The sequence below is a fragment of the Plectropomus leopardus genome, chromosome 20 (assembly GCF_008729295.1).
Source record: "Plectropomus leopardus isolate mb chromosome 20, YSFRI_Pleo_2.0, whole genome shotgun sequence".
NCBI lineage: Eukaryota > Metazoa > Chordata > Actinopteri > Perciformes > Serranidae > Plectropomus > Plectropomus leopardus.
In genome coordinates this window covers 520328-543116 of record NC_056482.1, presented here as the reverse complement: position 1 = coordinate 543116, position 22789 = coordinate 520328, and the positions used below count along the sequence as shown (strand labels likewise).

Sequence of the window (22789 nt, the reverse complement as noted above, 5' to 3'; positions counted from 1 at the left end):
AAAATGAATTTTTATAAAAGCAAGGGAAAATGTGAAGGAAAAAAATAATAAAGCAAGGGAAAAAAATTTTTTTTAAATTATTATTACATATTTTTAAATAGTAACAAATGCAGAGGAGGAGTTTGTACTTGGTTACTAAATCCAAAAAAAGTTGGGATGCTGTGTAATCTAGATGGAGAAATAGGTCCATACACATAGGGTGGATTTTTTTTTCCACCTGTTTTTTCTTAATCTTTGAAGTGTCTATTTTAAAATTCTGCTAGGTCCCAAAGTGAAACAATGTCCCATGGGGTTTATTTTTAACCCTTAATTACACCTTTCCCGAAACCAATTCTGAATAAGAAAAAAAAATGTAAAATGGCATAACTTTCGAAATTAACATACAAAGACAAATGAGCACATTTTCCCATTTAATTCTGACCTGAGGAATTCAATAAAATGACTACTTTTAGGATTTGAACACATCTTGACTCTACCTAGGGACAAATAAAGCAAAAAAACAAGCAGAAAATGCATCTATATTTTCCTTATTTATTGATAACTTCTAAGGCCCACTTGTGAAATTGTGACATCTATTTGAAACTGTAGTAGTACCTATTTCTGATTGAATTTAAACAAAACACCTCAGACTTTAAATTGTACTAATAATCGTCATCATCATCATTATCACTAAAGAGAACATCAAAGTCTCTCTGCTGGGGCCATCGCAGGCACTTCTGTTGCCTTCGTCCCCATATGTGGAGACCAGTTGGCGGGATCCCTGTTGTGGTGCAGGGGCCTTTCGGCCCATCTTCCATCCTGTCTGCGCTATCCCCCTCTTTCCCTCCTTCTCTGGCCCTCTGGAGCCGGGGAGGTGTGCCCAATTTGATCCGCATGTGTGGCTGTGGCTGCTGATGGACTCTGAGTCTCCATGTTGCCTGTGTTAAACATGCATTGCTCCTGTGGAGGTAAGAGGGGAGGCAGAAGGGGTTAGGGGTGTCTAGCGGGCCCTCCTCCGCTGTTGCAGGATAACCGTCGGTGCATCCAGAGATCATGACCTTCCCGCATTTGAAGCAGCCCCTGCTGCCCTCCACAGGTGCTACACCCACAACTATTCTACTATGACCTTAGCTCAGATGAGACAACCCACCTAATTTATGCATATTATTAAGTGTAGGAAAAGAAACAAACCTGGATTCCCTCAGTAGCAGCAAGCGAGGAGGGAAGAGGCCAGCATTGAATCCCTGTCTGACGGGCAGAATGGGGAAATGTGGCATATGGAAGACCGCTTGACTAATGTTGCTCTGGGGCCTGAGTCTTTCTGATCAAGGATCAGCATGATGCCAGGGTTCAGTGTCCTCGGAGTTGTCCCTGGTGCATTTCTTCTGAGGCAATGCCGTGCAACTGGCTCCAGGTTGGCTTGGGACGAAAATGGCTTGCGGCTCTGGCCACAAGGCAACAGGGCCCTGCGCTTGGATCTTGCCCCTTCCCAGGGGAGCGCTCACTGTTGCCTCTCTCCCTGCAGAAAGGGACATGGCCCCCTGCTTCCAGTGCAAATGTTGACTGGAGCGGTCTGTCCTCAGTGTGCCCCAACCCTCACCCCAGTCGCCAGGGCAGAATGACAGAATTACAGGCCGTGTAAAAGGCACCAGGTGTGAGTGGCCATGTTGGCAACCCACCCGACTCGTATTGGAACACCAATCAAAGAGTCTAAAGCATGCGCAAGTCAGAGGGTAGACCAAACACTGTGGTGCAATGAAAGTGAGGGGCAGCTTGCGCCAGCTGAGGTGGATCCTGCCCCTGGGGGTTGGGCGTACCTCTGGCCCGTCTCGCCCACAGTGTTGGGGAGTTGAAGTGTAAATGCATGTTGTAGGACTGAAAATATAGGGAACAATGCAAGGGCAGGGCGAAACCAGAGAAAACTCTAGTGGAGGCCCGTAACAATTCTGATGGTCAAATCAGCTGTCCAACCTGGGTATAGGGTTGAAAGACTTACTAAGACTAACTATTTAGTAGCGGGTTCCGTCCAAAGTTTCCTTCAGGACAGCTGGCGCTGGGCCACTTTTGGTAAGCAGAACTGGCACAGCAAAATGAATCAAATACCGGGTTAAGGCACCCGATGCAGATACTCATCAGACCACAGAAAAGGAGTTGGTCAATATAGACAGCAGGATGGTGGCCATGGTAGTTGGAATCCACTAAGGAGTATGAAAAAACTCAACTGCCGAATCAACTAGCCCTGAAAATGGATGGCGCTGGAGCATCAGGCCCATACCTTGCCATTGCAGGGGCCTAGATGAGTAGAAGGGCTACCACGGAGAGCACTGAAGCCTAGGGTGCAGGCCCAGGTGGAGTCACCGTGGGTGCAGATCTTGGTGGTAGTTGCAAATATTCAAATAAGAACTTTGAGGAGCGAAGTGGAGAAGGGTTCCATGTGAACAGCAGTTGAACATGGGTCAGTCAGTCCTAAGAGACAGACTGCGAAAGTGGGGCCTCACGATCCTTCTGACTTTTGGGATTTTAAGCAGGAAGTGTTAGTAAAGTTACCACAGGGATAACTGGCTTGTGGTGGCCAAGCTTTCAAAACGGTTAAACTTTTTGATCCTTAGATGTCAGCTCTTCCTGTCATTGTGTAGCGGAATTTACCAAGCAATTGATTGTTCACCAACTAATAGGGAATGTGAGCTGTTTTTAGACCTTCATGAGACAGGTCAGTTTTACCCTACTGATACTGTGTTGTTGCAATAGTAATCCTGTTCAGTACAAAAGGGACTGCAGGTTCAGACATTTGGTTTATGTGCTTGGCTGAAGAGCCAATGGTGCAAAGCTACCATCTGTGGGATTATGACTGAACGCCTCTAAGTCAGAATCCCGCCTAGACATAATGATATCATAGTGCTGTGGACATTGGGTTGGCCTTGGATAACAGGCGTCGGTCGGTCATTTGGGGCCAACCGAAGATCAGCAGTATGATGAATATTCGTGATCTGCTGTTCATGACCAGCTGAGGTGCGCACGGATCATGGTTGCCCTTCTTTTATCTTGCATTGCATGTTTGTGGAGAACCTGATGCTAAATCACTTGCAGACAACCTGATTCTGGATCAGGATTGTACGTAGCAGAGCAGCTGCCTCGCTGCAATCTATTGAAAGTCAGACCTTTTGTCAGCTGTGCGCGTGGGCCCCACCAACTACCACTCTCTATTGCTCCTTCGGAGTACCAGGGGCATGAGTCTATGGTGGCTGACAAGGAAAAACGCACTGCATAAACAGAAAGAAGTTGCATATAGAGAAATGTGCTGCATAAACAGAAACAAGTTACATATATAGAAACGCACGGCATATACGAAAACAAATGCAAAAGGGAAAATGCAGTTGGACTGAAAACAAGCTACACCCTCATTTTCATCTAAAATAGCTGTCCTCCAAGCTGGACACTTTATATTGGTCTTAATGCGCAGCAGGCTGTCTTTCGAGTGCTTAGGGACCGTCTACAAAGTGCAACACCATAGAGCAAAAATATTCAATAACTCAGTTTTTATATTGTGTATTAGCACCAATTTTACCTCACACATCAATGGTCTACCGGAGATTACGCTACAACACTTAGTTAGGGAAAATGTGCCCTTGTGTCATCATCACATCATTGCTGTGCAGTGCAGTGTCATGAGTTGAAAAAATTTGCTTTTGTGTAATTTGTGTAAACTATTATTGGAAATAATACTGAGTATCTTCAGTGTTATTAAGTGTACGGTCATGAAATTCACTACACCCACTAGAGGTCTCACACTTACGTCATTGCTCCCCGAAGATCAAATGTGTCAATATCTTTCCAACTTGTGCTCCTAGGGCTGGAGCTCTTCCATTGTGTGAGTGGATATACAGTATTTTCTTTGGCCAGCATTTTCTTTTTGCATTTGTTTTCGTAAATGCAGCATATTTCTGTATTTGTAGTGTGTTCCTTTTGCATTTGTTTCTTTTTATGCAGTGCATCTCTGTATATGTAACTCGTTTCTGTTTATGCAGCGCGTTTCTCTATATGCAACTGGTTTCTGTTTATGCAGAGCGTTTTTCTATATGCAACTCGTATCTGTTTATGCTGTGTTTATGTTTGTGCCAAGCCTACAGCCAGGCCTCCCTTCCTGATCCCAGTCCTCTGCTGGAGTACCAGGAGTACAAGGCCTCAAATGTGGCATCAGGGGCATGAGTCCTCAGGTGGAATAACAGGGGTGCTAATTATCAGGCAGTACACAAGAATCACAAGTTATCAGGCTGGGTACCAGGGCAAACTCTGGCTGACACGGTCAGAGGTGTGTAGCCATGAGAAGGGTGCTTAAGGGTGGGTATGCAGGATCGATTGGGGTGCCAGGCTCCAGAGATTCCCAGGTTGGAGGGTAAGAGTTGGAGCCCCAGGAGGTGAGGGTTGTTGGGGTGCCAGAGGCACAACTCTGGCATAGGAACTGTCTAGAGGGGTGGGTGGCAAGTTCCCAGACGCTCTGGAGGGCGGCCTTGGGGAGATGGGCCCAATGGAGGGCTCCACGGGGTAGGTCAAGGTCCTCAGGGGGAGTGGGAAAGTTGGCAGGGGTCCTTGAGGGTAAATGTCGGGGGTGACCTATGACTTTCTTAAGGTGGGTGATGGAATTTTTATAAGTTTTGAGATGGGAGAAGGGGAGAAGCAGTCAAGCCTCCCCTACATCTCCCTTCCAAACACTTAAAAAAATTTGCAGACCCGGGCTCCTAGTGCAGGTCATCTGCTTGGACAGGCCAAAGGGGTCCTCCAGTGGCCGGGCACAGAGTCCCGAGGCTCCCCAGCAGGCCTCCCTAAAGGCCCGAGTCATCTCTCTGCACTTGGCATGTAGTATTTATTACAGTGTTACTATGTTGCAATGTTACAGTAAAGACACTGGTTAGTAGGCCTATCAACAAATAAGGAAAATATAGATGCAATTTAAGCATTTTCTGCTTGTTTTTTTTTTTTTTTTTTGCTTTATTTGTCCCTAAGTAGAGTCAAAATGTGTTTGAATCCTAAAAATAATCATTTTATTGAATTCCTCAGAGCAGAATTGTATGTGAAAATGTGTTCATTTGTCATTTGTTAATTTTAAAAGTAATGCCATTTAAATTTTTTTCTTTTGAAGGATCGGGTTGGGATGGTGTAATAAAGAGTTGACAACAAACCCCATGGGACATTATTTCACCTTGGGACCTGGCAGAATCTTAAAATCGACGCTTCAAAGATTAAGAAAAAGCAGGTGGCGAAATGTAAATAAATAGAGAATTCAATGATTTGCAAATCATTTTTTTCTTTATTCAGTTGAATAGTCAGTCATTCTAAGTTTGATGCCTGCACACATTCCAAAAAAATATATAGCTATAGCTCTTTATGTAGAGTTACATACTTATACAACAAATATTTTAAAATGAATTTATAATAAAACACATAGTAGCTAGTTCCTGTTTTTCTTTTTTTTGTCTATAGGCCTATTAAACCCTTTTAACCCTGGAAAGACACCATTTTTTCTCTTTCAGATGTCTTTCACAAACATCTGATCCCTGAACTAATTGATGCGATATAAGTTATGTCACAGACTTATAATTATTTTCGACACTTTGTTTGAGGTTTCATTTTACTTATTTCTTCTTAAGTTGTTTATTTTCTTCCCATGTTTTGACAGAAATTGACACAGATCAGGTTTCAAGGGGTTAAATGTATGTTATATGCTATATTGAGTAAGAAAATAAACACTAATGGTAAATACAATACAGTTAAGACATTTGTTAGCCTACCCTAAAGAAAAATAGCTTCGTTTGAACAGAAAGACTGTTCAGCAGTCTGATAAAAACAGTTGGACACAGTTCTGCAGCGGCCTGAATGTAAGGTTTCTGTCTCTAGATGGGGCCCTCTACAAAAACTTTGCCGTGCGCGTGAACGTACGCGCGAGAGTTTTCTAGGCTCGCTCAGTTTCAGCGCGAGGACATAGGCCACTCCGGGATCAACAGTCCTGAAGGAGCCGCGCGACTCTGGACGTCTCTGTGGGACTGCACGCGGGATGAACGCGCTTCTCTTTTCCTCTGTGGACACTCATCTTTCCCGCGTCTTCATGTCTCACTCCTTCATGTCTCATTCCTCCGCCACCTGGAAAGTGCGCTTTATTCTCTGTTTCTCCGACTGCTGCTGAAGGAGAAGAAGAAACAGAAGAAGAAATAACAACAATAGGAAAAGTAGAAGAAGAAACGTCCCAGTAGAAAAAGTGTTGCTCCTGAAACTGGATGAAAGTGTCTTCAGTGAGGCTCCTGGTATCTGCAGAGAGACGCTATGAGCTCCCTCCTCAACTGTTTGCTCTGGATGCTTTTCTTGTTTCCAAATTTGAGATGCGACGGTGAGTCTCTTTCAAACTACTTCAACCCACTGTTCAGCTGAGAGGTGTTCAACATGTAGTCCAGTCAACAAACACTGCACTGATTCATGGGGAAGTTTTTCACATTTTTCATCCCTTTACTTCACATTCAGCATTGGGAAAAGAGTTTCTGGCATTCCTGTTTTCTCTGAGCGTTCAGACGGTCTCACACAATAGAATGAGTCTTCCTCTGGACTTTGTCTTGATGTAGTTTAAGTAAAAAGGTCATACTGGTGTCAGATGGTGTCTTGTTGGGGGATTTTACATTATTTGAAGAAAAAGCTCATAATTGCTTAACAGGAAGACTGTGCATCCCGTCCAACTGCGTAAAATACCTTCACCATCTAAGTCTCACAGGCCATAATATAAAGGCAGCCCCGTTAATTAAAGGGCACCTCTGGTATTTTTCAGCCTACCTTATTAAACTGTGTCTCTTTGTCCCAGTGACTCATTGAAATTGTTGAAGTTGGTCCAGTATTTAACAAGAGGGCTGCAGTCAGCCAAACAGGCTACAGTGTAAGCCCTCGGGGCATTTGTGCACCACTGATTTATGTCCACTAAAAGTGCCTGTTTTTGTCACCAACAAACTCAAATGAGTAATTCAAGTGTTTGAAAACATTATTGAAAGGATCCTTACAGAAATAGACCTCAATGTTAACTCAGAAACAGCCTCAAAATCACTATGGTCAAAGCCACCAGACTCCAGCAATTTTATAACAGTAAAACACAGTTCATAAAGAGTCAACAAAAACAAGACAATATATACAAAAATCATCTTGGTTCATCTTTCTACTACTTCAACAATCACCAATTTTGGTTTGGTTGAAATTACGCCTTAATTAACCCAGTTACATAGAAAAACATGTGGCTCTACACACACTTAAATTACCGTTTGTTTAAATGGAATCTGGTGGGTTTGCCAATGGTGATTTCGGTCTATCTCAGTAAGAATCCAGTCAGACAGACGAGTTGTCAGACACTTATAATAACTATTTCAGGCTTTCTGTGGATCCTTATAAAGTCTTAAAATACATCAAATTAATTAACCTAAAGGGGCTTCATTGGTATTAGAATGTCTTAAATAAATCTTTCAAGTCTAAAAACTCAGATATGGGAGGTAGAATTTTATGAGTCCTTCTTTTCTGATGTCTCATTGTAAAATCTCAAAATAAATAACATCTAACTTTTTAAAAAATAAATGAACAAAATCCTCTTCTGAAACTCATCATGATGGGAATTAAAGCAGTGGAAATAAATGCCAGGTATTTCCCACATCACTGTAAAAACTTAAAAAACTTAAAAAAAAACTTAAAATTTCAATTCAGCACAAACACTTACTTTTTTTTAAAAAAAAAGGTAAGACAAATTGTTTAATTTTACCGTGTAACCTTTTCACTGGACTGGAATATTTCATATAACAATCAACATTTGGGCAGTTTCAGTTTGGTTATTGTAGAATTGCTATTAAAAGTCTTAAAGGCTTTAGATCAAACTTGCCTTAAGATGTAGAAACCCTGAATCAAAGGCTGTTGGAACAAAAACTGTTAGTGGATGTAAAGTGACTGTGCACACATGCCCGGAGTGGTTACATTGCGGTCTGTTTTGCGACTGTTGCCCTCTCACTTAATGCTGTACTTATCTTATAAACTGTTGTTCCCATTGGTCTCAAAATGGGTCCCGATTGGAAAAAAACAAAGTTACCCTTTAAGTTTCTCAAACTTTGGAGCTTTTTTCAAATATAAGTTTGTGTAGTGAATTGTTTTCCTTTATAATTATTTGTGTAGTTGATGCACATTTTGCCTCATTGTTGAGATGTTTCTGGTGGGTTTCTGTTGTGTGTGTGTGTGTATGTTGGGGGGGTTCTCTCCCCCTATAAGTTTATGTGATCACTTAAACCCTCTTTGTCCTCTCTCAGCTTGTTGACATGTGCTCCTTGCAGCTCCGAGTCTTCACAGAAAAGCTGCTTGTGTCAGACTCAAAGGGCCACTGTGTCCTTGTCATGTTAATTGAACACATAGCTGGAGGTGATCTCGCGTCTTTGTCAGTCATGCTAATTCATTTACTCCCCCTGCGGGGGGTGAGGCCTGTGGAGGTTTCCTGTTTTCAGCTCGGGCTTTGAGGACTTACCATTTGGTATGAAGTGAAAGGGGCAGGGAGGTGGAGGTGGAGGTGGGGCGCACAGGGCTAAATGATTAGCACCTTTCCCCCCTCCTGCCCCCTCACTGGCTCTGCAGGCAGCATTTCTTTATATCATGAGCTCACTGAGGACTGATGATGGCTCTATTGCTTTGAAAGAAAATTCTCCTTCTGAAAGAAAAAGGCCAGCTCTTGTCCTTTTGTGGTGACTTATTTAATATTCATACATGAGTAAATGTGTTCATCATTTTGTGCATCCTCTTTGTCTTCAAAGTACATCCCATTGTATTTTGTAGACTGGCCTCTGAAAGTCTGAGGGCTGTTTGGATGAGACATGTTTTCTGTTATCTGGAAAAAATGTTATTAGTGAAATTCAAATACTTGCTTACTAAAACTGCACATGTGAAGTGTTTCCACATTTGTGAATGCATGACAACTGTGGTTGTTATGGTATCTAGATTTTGTATCTGAATTTAGATTTGAAATTCACTAACATACAAATTTCTATATTTTTAGTTTTTAAAATGTGAAACATTATGGCATATGTGATATTATTATTGACTTTACATATGAGCTTCCACATTTCACAAAGAAACTATCTGTAAATCACACAGCCTATGTCAAGTGAATTTATCACTTATGCCTTTGTGAAAATTCCACCTGTGAAATGTTCCTCCATGTGTTAAAAACATATTATATGAAACATACACTTGCTTTTATTAGAATATGACAATTCCTTGCTAAATCACACATGCAAAAATCAAGCTGATGTTCAAAGCCATAAACTAAAAAAAAAGACTAATTTGGTTGTTTTTTTAATTGCAGCTTGGTCCTTTGTTGATGGTCTTTTTTCACTGCCTGTTTAGAGCAGGAATATCACGCCGTTCTGCTGCCTCGCCGTACTGAACTCAACTCAACTTTGATCTTGCAGGGGAAGTAGTGCTAACATGGTTTCTGTATAAACATAACAGCAGGCGGGACGGGAGTGACGTTTTGATGGAGTCTAACCTACTGCATGAGATTTAAAAAGCGGTTAGCAGTTATGACGCAGATGTAAATGTCTGCAGACTGGGGAGACAAAGACATTCGAGAGCTCCTTACCCTACTAGCAGTGGATGAGATCAGGCACCATGTAACAGGGATGGTACATGATGGTTACTGCCACATAATGTCAAAGTGCTGCCTGATGCATGCCCTATATGTCCGCTAGAAGCTAACACTGTTGTGTTAAACGTCACGCTTGTCACACCTCTTTACGCTCTGTGATACCTGCATGCTGTCTAAAATCACACACTGGAGCCACATGATTGTTTGGTTCTGTGTAAAAATGCAAAGGAGGCAGACAGAGTGGACTCAGTAGCAGCCTTACAGTATGATCTCTGTGTGCAAAGGACTAATAAATGTGCAGTTTCTTGCAGTATTTCATACTGTGTCAGTTTTTTAAATGTGATTCTCCTGTCTTTAAGGCAGCCATTGAGACATGCTTGAGCCGAAGTCACGTAGCAGCAAAAGTCTTGTGTTATTGTTTCAAGTCTCTAGTTAGTTAGTTAGTTTTTATAGTGCAGTGAAATTAATGGGAATTAATGGCTGCCCGTCAGTTGAAAACAGTTGACACTCAAAAACTGATAGTGCTCCGACACAACAAGATGCCATCATCAACAATCACATGTGAGCTGTGACTGCATCACTGTTCTAATACAAGTATGAGATTGAAAGAGTTTCACACTTCAGTAAATCTGACTACATTTAAATACTCTGTTGTCATGCTGAAGGAATACAGATTCAGAAAGCTTCGCACTGATGCTGTCAGCCTGTTGTCCTCTAACTTGTGGATGAAGAAAACAAAAGACTGATGGAAAAAAGAGAAATAGCAGTCACTGCATGAAATCAGTGATTTCTGAGAATGATTGTGACTCATTCAGCATTCCAGTTAAAGTGCTTTGTAAACAAGTGAGTGCGATATGAATAATAAGGTAATAACTGAAATGATGTGAGAGTGTTGTACAAAGGAAGAATGAAAAAAGCTGGTGGCCCAGGCAGCAGCTGGGACTTAGGTGGAAGCCTGCTCCTAATGAGTACCCACAGCCTGCAGATGAGTCACCATGTTGGGGTTAGAGGAGAGAGGCAGAGCGCTGCTGGAGGAAATGGGGCCAGAGGGCCTTCCTTTGCTGTGGGGAATGTTTGAAGAGAGTTCTATCATGGTTGTGATCACATCTAACAAGCCCTGTAGAGTATACTGCAAACCAGCCCAGCTGCATATCAGAAGTTGGGGATTCATTAACCCTCAAATTGTGCAAATTGACATTGTGAATACAAAATCCAACTAATGGAAACACTTCATTTTCGGGAAGAAAAAAAACCCCTCCCATTTATAGCAAAAAAGTTTTTATGCTGGCATGAGGTGGTATTTCAGGCAATTTGAAAAAGCCGTTCTTGGCAAAACTGCAATGGAAACACTTTTTTGGCTTTTCGAGCTCACGTGATGCTATGGCTATGTACTTGTCAGTAGGAACTGGCTCCCTCATGATGCAGCAGCTACAAAAGGTGTTATTGCATCTCATTACTCTTCAAAAGTTGAGCGAATCATCCGGAAGTTTTTCGCAATTCCTCTGTGAAATTGTGGACTATCACCTCCCAGAAATCCCTCATATGTGGCCACTCCCACGTTTAAGGCGCTCGCCTTTACATTATGGCTCCATAACACGCCTATGTGGCCTTGGATTGGAAATAATGACGGCTAGTGTGGTGGCTGCAGTAGAAATAAAGCTGCTAATGTTTTGAACATCCATCACCATGCTTCTTTGAATGTTATCAGAGAAGTCAAAGAACATCACTCAGTGGGAACACAGTCATCTCCACATTGTGTTTTATCAACAGTTCAAAAATATTGCTTAAGTTTTGCGCAAATCTGTAATAGAAAAACCAGCCTAGCGTTTATTTAGCAAAGAAACCAACTACTAATGTTTTCTTAACATGAGCAGTCATACAAGAACTCAAATGAAATAAAATGTCTAGAACTGACAAGACTTTTGATGCACAGTTTCTATAAAATAAAAACTGGAACGCTCAATTTTCATAGTTAATTTTTTTTTATTCAATCATTGATGAGGATTAGGATTAAAGAGTGTCAGTTTTATTGTTATTTAATACATTTGACTAATGCAGTAAATTAACTGTTTCAAATATGGTCTATTAAAGCCTTTTAAAATTATTATGGTATGATATGTTATGAAATAAGTTGAAAGGTGTGTGCTTACATATGTCAGGTTGTCATCATTTGTGCGCGTGCATGGTCTGAGACAGTTCTACATTTGTTCACAGAGTACAAACAAATTCAGGTAAGAAATCTGTTGATTAATCACAGATTTCTACTAAAATATTCATACACATGGTTAAGCACAGATTTGTGCATACACTCTGTTTGTGAATGAGGCCCACTTTTGCCTTTTGGTACTTGAAAATTCAGTCAGGCTACATCCAGACTAATATGTATCTCTTTTAATAAACTTAACTATTGCTACATTTAAGCCCAGTAGCCACACTACTCCAGCCTTTTCAACCCCTAAAACAGAGACCCTTGAAAATGTGGCTGACCCCGTTTTAGTTTGAAAGCTCTGGGGTAGTATTTTAGGCCACGTTTAGATGAGGAATGCTACTAAAAACCAAAAAATCTATCTTTAAAAAAATAATAATAAAATCCAAGTTCATATGATAACATTTTTAAAACAATCCTCATGCACATGGATGCTCAAAAACAACAAAAATGCTGTAGTATGCATGCCAGGCCAGTTGTTGGTGGTGTAACTTTGTAATGACACACCACGAAGAACACCATATGCATGTACAACCGACTTCCTTATAATACATCCACGTGTACGACGTGCCACTGTGGTGTCACTGTTCTCACAGGATCTGCGCATTGCTACATGGCAACAGAAGTGGTGGAGTTTTTAAAAGATTATTCTCTGGAACCCTGTTTCAAAAGTTTGTGTTTTCAGGCCCCCAAAACGCCGTTGCCGTGTGAATGAAAGGCCAAACTGCAACAAGAGTTCAACGTTTCTTGCAAGAACCAATGCAGTATAAATGGCCTCTTAGTATGTACGAGCGAACAAGGAGAGGTCGAAAATGATAGCTGCTCTTACAGATATGGCGCTATAGCCCCGCAATAATGTCCCTTCTGTATACCTCCCTTACAGTTTTATATAGGACCAAACAGCAGCAGCATCATTCTGCACCAATGTGTGATTATACACTGCAACACTGCATCCTGCAATCAAAAGAGGCATGACAGGTGTGACATGTAACACAACAGCATTGGCCTCCAGTGTGACATATAGCATATGCATCAGCAGTGCTTCAAAACAATAACAAAGGCTTATTCGTCAATCACAATCATTTACCTTCTCTGATATATGACAGCTGATCTCGTCCTCTGCTTGGAGGGTAAAGAGCTCCTGAATCTCATTGGTTTTTTTCCAGTTTGTGGACATTTAAGACTGCTGTTCTTCTTCTTTTAGTTAGCCGCTAATTCCTAACAGCTGCTTTTAAAATATCACGCAGTGTGGTCGCCAACATAATACATGATCAAAACGTCACACCTCCCCACCCATGGTCACGTCTCTCCGGCTTTACGTTTTACGGCTTCACACTGTTAACTACCCTCTGTCCTGGCGGAGACGGGACAACTCTGTCCCCTCTCTTTTTGATTGGATATTGTATACAGAACAGTGTACGGAGAGATATTCCCACCTTGAACAGGCAATATAAATGCAGCTGATGACATAGACACCAATGTTTGCTCCCATTGGCTCTTATCATTTGTGATGCATGAAGCCAGGCCCGCAAACCCTCTGTGATTTATCCGTATTACAATTTATTCCATCTCTGTAGTATTTTCTATAAGTAAGCAACTAACCTCAGTGTAGACAATCTGCTTCCTGTTTACAGTGTGGCTCATGTACGTGAACTGTCATATGATACGCATTTTCAGGGTGTTGCTGTGAACGGAGATTATTTCTAAATCTGTGCAAAAAAACTCAGTGTGTACGGTAGTGCAGTGTAGTGCTTTTGTTTTAAAACTATGTTTTAAAATGAAAACGTTTAAGTGTGGACCTGCCCTTAATGTTACAGACACATCTGTTGAAAAAGTCTGATACCAAGCCCCATTCATAGCGATGCAGGGTGTTTTGTTAACTCACTACAACTGAGTGCAACACCATGAATGCTTTCAAGGGAAGAGTTTAAAATGTGTGCTGTATCCATTTGGATAAATACTTATTCTCCTTGGTGGCAGACTTTTCACTGTGCCTTTCAGAGCAGCTATAAACACTTTCACTTTAGATTATAACAATCACTGAAACAAGTTTATTTCAAGCATACCTCAGCCTTAAATCCCCTCTCCTCAATGATATGAAGTGGTTTCCAGTCAGGATGGTTGACAGTGTGCTGAAGCATGTGTATGCAGAGTTAGGTCCAAAGCATCGGCAAGGCAAGTCTATTTATACAACACATTTCGGCAACAAGGCAATTCAAGATGCTTTAAATAAAACATCAAAAGCTTTGAGACAAAGTGCAAAGGAAAGACATTCTAAAATGACATTTATGAGCAACTAAAAATGCCTTTAAAGAGTCAGAGAAAATAAAATATAAACATGCTAAAATATTCACAGCTGCATCAAATGACTGCAGTAGTCTTGGATATTTATCTGCTGCGGCTCTGATCGGCATTGACGGAATTACAATACTAGGGTAAACATGTTAATTTTAGCCCCTTAATGGGTGAGATGCAATGAGAGGCCATCGCATGTAACCATCCATTTCAGCCCAAGCAAGCTCATTCCATACTCATTTGCACCGAGTTTATAAAGAGAGACTGAATAAGTAAGAGACACATAAAGAGAAGTCACCAACATAAAGTTTTATTGTATTTTATTTTATTGTATTATTTTGTAGTTTTCTTTTAACAGTTCTCCAGTCATGCTGCTTTCTGCTTTTTTTACGAATTGTGTACACAGCTCTGCTCTACTGGCAATTTGACAGTTGTCTACAGCCATTTTTAAAAACATACGTACATTTGCCAATGTTGGTGTAAAAGGAGTATAATATGTGGTGCGTTTGAGACAGTGACTTTAAAGAAGAACACCATGAAGGCATTTTTAGAGATCAAGTTAATTAAAAGGAGATATTTTAGTAAAAACACCTTTCATCTTCAAATTCTGATGGCAAAAACAGCAACACCGGTTCACAGACATATCGATGCTACACCATCACAGCTCATCTCTGCACGCTGATGGCTGACTTTGTCCATCAAAGATCTTAACTTTTACTTTGGTGTCTACAATGTTAGCAAGTTCAAGCACATTTCCTTAATACAACTTGTTGCTTCAATCTAACAACCTCCACCAGTTTATTTTTTAACGGTTACTAATATGTTCCTATCCTGAAAGCATTTTTGAAAGCAGACATAAAACAGCAGGTGAGAGTGATTAATGCACAGTCTCATTGTTAGTTAGAGGAAATTCAGGATACATGCTGTAGTAATCAGGTGCCCCACCGATCAAATAAGACGCAGCTTAATAAATACATGTGCCACAGCAGGGCGGGACCTGTCTGTGGGTTGATGTACTGTATGAACTAATGGCTTTGTTATTTAGCTACAGGCCAGGCACTGATGTAACTCACAAACATATGGAGAGATGATTAACTGTTGCATGGCTCTCAATCTGCAAGCTTTACCCAAAGTTTTATTGCCCAGACCATCTACTGTATTACACCCTGCTTTACCTCCGGTCGGTGTTTCCTCTTCCCAGTGTAGCTGTGAAGTGAAGCAATGCATGGCAGCAGTGGACACACCAGAGGAGTTAGCCAGAGGTTACTCCATTAATCTGGAGTCTGTGGAAATGTGAGGGAATTGTTCAGGGTGCCGGGTTTTCCCTCAGTTTTTAGAGCATGGAAGTTAATGCTACTCTAGATGTGAAAAGTTCATTTGGACTGTGATTAAAGGGACAGTTTACCCTTAAATCAAAAGTCCGTATTTTACCTCTTACATGTAGTGCTATTTATCAGTTTTGATAGTTTTGGATACGGTAGATAGAATTACAGAATGTCGTTCGGTTTTCATTGAGAAAAGCATTGGATGGTAACTTTGGGGTCATTATTATTTTGGTCACCCTGCTGCTTGGGGTACCTAGCACAGAGGTTCGATACTAAAAGGTGGAGCTAGAAACACTGCAGTCAGTTGACTGATCAGTAGAGAGTCAGCACTCTGTACACAGCACTGAGCTGTGGCTACTTTAACCACTGTTCAAACCATCATCAAGTTTTTCATACTTGAGTAAAATGAAAGGATGTTTGCAGCCTTTAGCAGAAGCTGTCGACTGAGAAAAATAATTTTACTCACTGGGCCGACTGTCTGAAACCTTTCAGGTGGAATCGAATCCTCACTCGGAGAAAAAAACATGTTTGACTGCTGGAGCTTCGTTCAGTGTGCTCGGGCAGAGTAAATGCCTGCTGTTCCCTTACAAGAAGTCAGTGCACAGACCCGCTCTTTATAAATATCCCATAGAGAGACTGTTCTGAAAATGTCGCTGTGCAGCCCTGTTATGTGGACGATAAACAGGGTGCAGACTTCACTCTGTCTTACCGTTGAACATGGAAATACAGTGAGTGCTGTTAGACGGAGCAGAGAGTGACAGCAACCCTGCCTACACTTAAAAGTACATGCTACACTGGTCTATGGTTGTAGGATCAGTGCTGATATCGTTGGTTTTCAATATACACTTTCTTTACATTACATGAAATAAATTACATGATGGGGACTCTTATTAATCGTGGTGCTGTATCCCACTGATGAGATGCTCTGACAGCTAAATGAAGTTTTCTTGGGTGGGATGGTGTTGTCCCCTCTGGCTGCACCTCTTGTAACTGTGTTCCCATTAGATTTAAAGGTGATGAAACTGGACAGAGGAGGAGGAGCTAAACCATGCATAATCTAATTCAACAAGTGTTGCTGCGAATATGACGTCATGGCAGTTTCTTGTGGCGTCGCTATGGGTATCAGCTGAGAATCCCACCCACACTAAGGAGATTCCCTCCTCTCTGAAAATGAACTTGAGAGAAGGACCTGGATCCAAAAGTGATTTAAGCTGAACCATGCAGTGGAAATGAGGAAAAAGAAAACCAGCAAATCCTTACAACTGAGAAACAATTTGGAATTTTTTATTTGAAAAAATATGTTTTTACAATATATCAGTCATATTTGGTATGCAATGCTAAAACAGTTAGATTGTAGAAACCTTAAAGGTACACCCCCTAATTTTGTTATGGCATCTATAATGCCCCTAAACTTTAATTTTAGCTCACTGTTGTCTTTCTTTTTTGTTTAAAAACAGTTTTAAAGCTGTTGTATTTCTGTGTTCATTAAGATTAACAAAGTTAAGTGTATTATAAACTCTGCATCACATGCATTGCCTGTGCCTCTCAGCAGACATCTGATATTTTGGTTTGATGAACTTCAGTACAGTTTTTTCCCCTCAAGTTTCACCTGCAGTAGTTTGAACATTATCTTATCATCGCCTCATCAGAAGGCCAACCTCCATCCATCAGTGCTACTGCCGAGTCATCCCAACTGCAACAGTGGCGGCCTTGTTCTAAGCTGCATCTAATTGCTGGCTGGTGACAAGCATTCAAAGGAGTGTGAAACAGCTTGAGGAAGACTGCAGGCTTCTATTGTGTTGATATACACAGAGCTGGACCACAACAGACAGCCAGAGCCCCGCCAAGATCCACACTCTATGGTATTTTACATCTCCAGACGCAGGCTTTGATACATGCACATCTAACTGAGTAATGACAAAAGTAGAACTCCTGAGGCCAGATGCTGAAAACTCTGTGTAGATCCATGACTAAAACTTAGTGTACACGCAAAGACAGGAATGTGAATTATTTTCGTCCGATTTATAAAGCTGCACATGCATGCACCTGATTCTGTTTAGAAAACTCAATCACCGTGGAGCTAGGCCCATGTGCACAAGCCTCATTTCAACTCCCATAGGCAGCCTTAAAATGATGTAAAAACACCCGGTCAATGAGAAGAACAGGCAAAAAATGAAATATGCAGTGTGAGTGATTGTGTTGCATCAGCGAGGTTCTCCAACAGCACCAGAGTAGCTGTCATTACGTACAACTGTTACACATGGCTGTCCTACCAAATCATCACATGCACCTGTAAACCACCATCACAATGACATCTTAATCATAATTATTCATTTATAGCATTCATATTTAAACCGACTTTACTATGTGCTACTCAATTCAGGATGAACTCATTAACAGGGAAATGATGGCTCAAATATAAATGGAAAAAATGATCAAATTCATCATTCATAAATATATGAAAACATTTGGTTTATAAATGTGCCCAAAGTACACCAGAAAGTAATATTTAACAGGATGCTGTGTTGCTGCAAAAATAACGCATTCTGTGCAATGACCAAAAAAACTAAACAAACAGCATTTTACTATATTTGCAATATTTACATTTAACTTATTATATTACCAGCAACAAGAAACTGTGCCAGTGGTCTGTAGTCTGTATGAAGATGCGCACATTCTCACTGCACATTCATATGCATGTTTTTGCGCCCACACATTGTTTGAAATTTGGGAAATTGAACGTCCAGTATTACATAATACGATACGCGACAGTACGATATGGTACGGTATGGTACGATACGTTACAATATTATGTGCTTTATTGTCCCTGTAGGGAAATGCATCTTTGACCCAGATGCTGCACCCATAAATGCCTTCACAGGCACAATAAAATGAACCACATATGAACAAAACAGTACTTACTTGCAAATTGCACATAGTCCAGATTGCACATAAAAAATATTACTCATGCATTGCACATAAGACATATTGTGCACACCCTGTTGCTAAAAACATCATGGAATTTTTGAACAATCAGTGCAGGCTTAAGCAGCATTGTTTAAAAGTTTGATGAAGGTAGGAACATAGGAGTTTTTAAAACAAATTTTAATGGGTAATTAATTAGCGGCAGCACTGGGCTATGTAGAAACTGCAACAACCATTTTAATGTAAATGAAGCATCCCAGGCAGACCGAGGTCTCATGAGGACCTCGACAAGAATTTGACCTATCTAAGTTTGACCTATCTGCTGTAAATGGCTCAAACGCAGGTTGTGTGTGCTTATTATCAGGTGTGCTCTTTAGAGTGACATGTTTTGACTGAGAAAAGGAGAGTCAATAGCTCATATTATAACTGGTCACAGAGAGAGGACGGTGTAAAGAAATAACTTTGGTGGATCAACAGTGTCTGAAAGCTGCCGCTGACCATTTTTGTAACTTTCTGAAAGAGACAACAAGTCAACGATCACACAGTTGTTTTTCAGGCCTTAAACGAGGCAGGTCTCTGTATGAAACTGCACGTTGCATGTCCTCAAACACCAGTATATTCAGGGAATGGCTGATGGTCAGTGTGTTCAGTAGCACCTACAGTAAACAGAGACGCTGTCAGGTCATTCTGAGACAAACACATCATCAGTTAGAAACCACTGCAAGCAGGTAGCACTGTTGTATAGAGTCTGATGTGCCAAACGCATCAAACAAAGTCGAGCCAAGCCACGTATGGTTATAAAAAAAAAGGCGACTACAGCCCAGCTGAGTACTGTCCCCAGTCTCTGTCTCCAGTCAGTCTCTGTCTCCTGTCTCTGTCTCCAGTCTGTCTGTGAAAGCAAAGTGCCTTTTATTGCTGTCAACACAGGGGCCATCCATACAGTCCATCACTGAACATGGACCATGGCAGGAGAAGGAATGTGAGAACTGTGACGGAGAGGAAGAGTGAGCTGTAAACCGCAGAAACACTGAGGAGCTTTTTAACTCTTTCCTGTATTTGCTGATGTGAGGCGAGAACATAGAGAGAAGCGGCTGTTTGGAAGCACACTGCTGTATGTTGGCATGTATTGGGTCTGGCACTAATTATAATCCTGGATCTGGGACTAATTAAAGCCTTGCAAGACATTCCCATGGACAGGGCTCTGTGTGGACAGCCTGTTGACAGGATGGACTCTCTTAGCCTGTTGATCTAACAAAAGTCCTGTGTTTAAGACATGTTAGTTTGCTGGGTTTTTGTACAAACTTCCTGTTTATGCAGACTTCCTTCTTACTTGGTGATCAGTTGTTTAAATAATAGGAGATCCAGCTTTTAATACATTTATTCATTTATTTTTTATTTCTGTGGCATGTCAACAAAGACACCATCAGTTTACACACAGCTTCTGGTCATGCACACACAAAACATGTGGAAAAAGGAAAGCAAAATAAACAAAACAAAACTAAAACACTGAAACAATAACCCAAATGAGCTGTTCACATAAAAAAAACTTTATCATCCCAAAAAAGAGCTTTTTTCTCCAGGTAACTGGCTAAATTACATATTTTAAATGTGATCGACCATCTGTCTTCTTCCATATTTACACAATTTCTATGTATATTCTTATTATAATAAACCAAGCATTGCATCATTCCTAATAAAAAGGACAGTAGAAAATAAAATAGAACTTATTTTCTACTTTGTTCAGACAGCACCTTGGACAGTAGGCTTGGGCAAAATGTAATATTTCATACCTTCCTGAAGTTTTACTGCCCTAACCCCTAAATGTTAAGAAAAGTAATATTGTCACATATATTTTCCTTATTAAACAGAGAAAACATAGAAATACAACTATACACCTTTTGAATTCAACTTTCTGTCTGTGACATCAGACTTAATTCCTTCATTAACTCATCCGTCAAACTCGACAGAATCAAAATAAAACTAACCCAAACCTTCTTGGTTACTCTCGTTAGTAATCTAGTTAGTAAGTCCACTGTTCAAACAATCACCAGCTTTGGTTTGGTCAAAATAAATCCTTAATTTAGCAAGTTAGATATAAAAAACACATGCCAGATTTCTGGTGAGAACATAGATATTTTTGCCTTATAGACAAGTTATATTCAGCACAATGGTCAGTACCATATTTGAAATGTATCATCATAACATTTTGCAGGTCAGTCTGTATATAAGCAGCCCACTGTCTGTTGTCCTTGGCAAACACAGAATCATGAGACAAACCCATACTGAGCTTTTCGTTATTAAAAGAAAAAAAAACCTGAAAGACTTCCTCTGAGTACAGCATGCATTAAAATAATAGCTGGCCGTATCTTGATTGCATTTTGAAAAGAACCCATCGAGGCACAATGTTAACATATGCTGCTAATTACTGGAGCTGAAGGAGAAACAGAGGAGGAGGCCCACAGACTGTTAGCAGGAGGAGAGGCAGCATGACGGTTACACTGCAGAACTCTGTGTTCTCACAATGCTACGTGGTGTGGTGTTGTATTTATGTGTGTTTATGTGTGGAGTGTAAACAGGACAGAAGTTTTGCATCAGAGTACAAGAGATGAAGAGACAAAAGAAGGAACCACTCGAGAAGCAAACCAGCCAAAGCAGAGAACTTTGTATGCACAGTATGAAGTTGAGAAATCAACTGAAGAGTTTTCCTGAGTGCAAAGGATTTTTAGTTCATGTTAGTTTGAAAGGTTGTTGGTGAATCCATAAAGTTGACCCAAATTTATCAAAAGAGTTTAAAAAAAAGACACAGAAACACTACAACATGCAGAAATACAAGTTTATTAAGATGTGTTTTCTGTGGAGGGCACAAAGACCAATTTTAACAGACAGGTTATTTCAGAGTCTGGGCGCCCAGAGTTTGAACTCTAGATCTCTTGACTGTAATGGAGGTTAACAGAAGTTACAATTATCACTTCAGGAAACATACAGACATACATACATACATACATACATACGCAGATACATACATACACACATACATACATACACAGAATTTTTGTATGCACAGTATGAAGGGGTCATGGTGGCAGCAGGCTTTGCAAGGTACTCCAGATGTTCTTCCCACCAACCCTATCCAGCTCCTCTTGGGGGATCCTGAGGCACTTCCAGGAAAAATTAAATACACAATGACTGTCACTGCCACATTCTCCTCTTCTTCTCCAAACATTTTCCGACACACATAATTGCCACGATAGCTAGGGCTCAGTTCATGTTTATTTGCATTTTGCTCCCACAGCGGCGTAGATGGATGACGCACGCCGATGACGTTTTGTTGTGCATATCGATGTCAATAGACACAGGTAATAGCCTGCGATTCAGTGGGTGATGTCATCTCATAGTCTGCATCAAACTTGATGTTGTACCCAAGTTTATTAAGACCCTTGTTGCACAGTGTAGCTGCACTAAACTTAAAATCATGCTGAAATCTCACCGTCTGCAGGACACTTTAGGCAGAGCAGAATTTTGGTTTATATTTGATCAGCATTGCTTACTTTTACCGTTCTCTTTTTTTTCAGCCTCTTTTTTCACTGTGCAGGAAGCAGTATGGCACCTACTTCCTGTGCAAAACAGGGTGTTCCAATAAGTTTCTGAACACATTTCAGGAGAGAAATGGAAAGTGCAGGAACAGTTTTACCATTTGATCAGATTTCAGTCCAAGTTTGAGAGACAGAGAAAGGTACAGTGTGTCTCTTGATCTGTCTCTATACTCTTTGTGTCTGCCATGACGGCATGGATGGTGGGCAATACAAAAGGCAGAAGTTCAGCCTGTGGTTCAAGCAACAGCCCTGAGAGCCAGAGACACTTGCTTGGGGCTGTTGCTTGTATTTCACCGTGGGAGGGAGGAGGAATATCTTGGCACTCGTTAGATGGAGGAACGTTTACCACAGATCATCTAAACATACTACCCACACTCTTTTGATACAAAGCTAGTTGATAAGTAGCGAATTGTCCACTTAAGACTTAGCCCAACCACAATATGGAGGAAGCCAACATCTACTGCCATTATTAGTGGTCATGCCTCCACTATTAATATACACATGTGACTGTTAGTGCCACTTACATTAAGTGCAATATTTGCATGTAACATTACATGCTATCATAAATCACATTTAATATTTCTATGTCTATTACTCTTGTTATATGTTGTGTTGTTACAATTAGTGTTGCTGTGCATCTCTCCCCCTATCTCTTTCTCTCTCTAATTCTCTTTTCTCTCTCTCTTTCCTATATATGATTTTTTTCATTACTGTAATTTGATTGTTATTTAAGACATCTACTGCACGTCTGTCCATCCTAGAATAGGGATCCCTCCTCAGTCGCTCTTCATGAGGTTTCTATCATTTTTTTCCCCTGTATAGTTTT

General features: G+C 40.8%; 1 protein-coding gene across 2 annotated transcripts in view; it reads left to right on the top strand.

Moving 5' to 3' along the window:
- The first annotated feature begins 5964 nt into the window (after positions 1-5964).
- The window catches only part of ror2 (receptor tyrosine kinase-like orphan receptor 2), a 75055-nt gene continuing 58230 nt past the window's right edge, over positions 5965-22789 (top strand). For both annotated transcript variants that reach the window (XM_042509787.1, XM_042509786.1), the window contains exon 1: positions 5965-6358. In XM_042509787.1, coding sequence (XP_042365721.1) covers positions 6295-6358 — 64 coding nt within the window. In that variant the 5' untranslated portion in view covers positions 5965-6294. The remainder of the gene's footprint in view (positions 6359-22789) is intronic.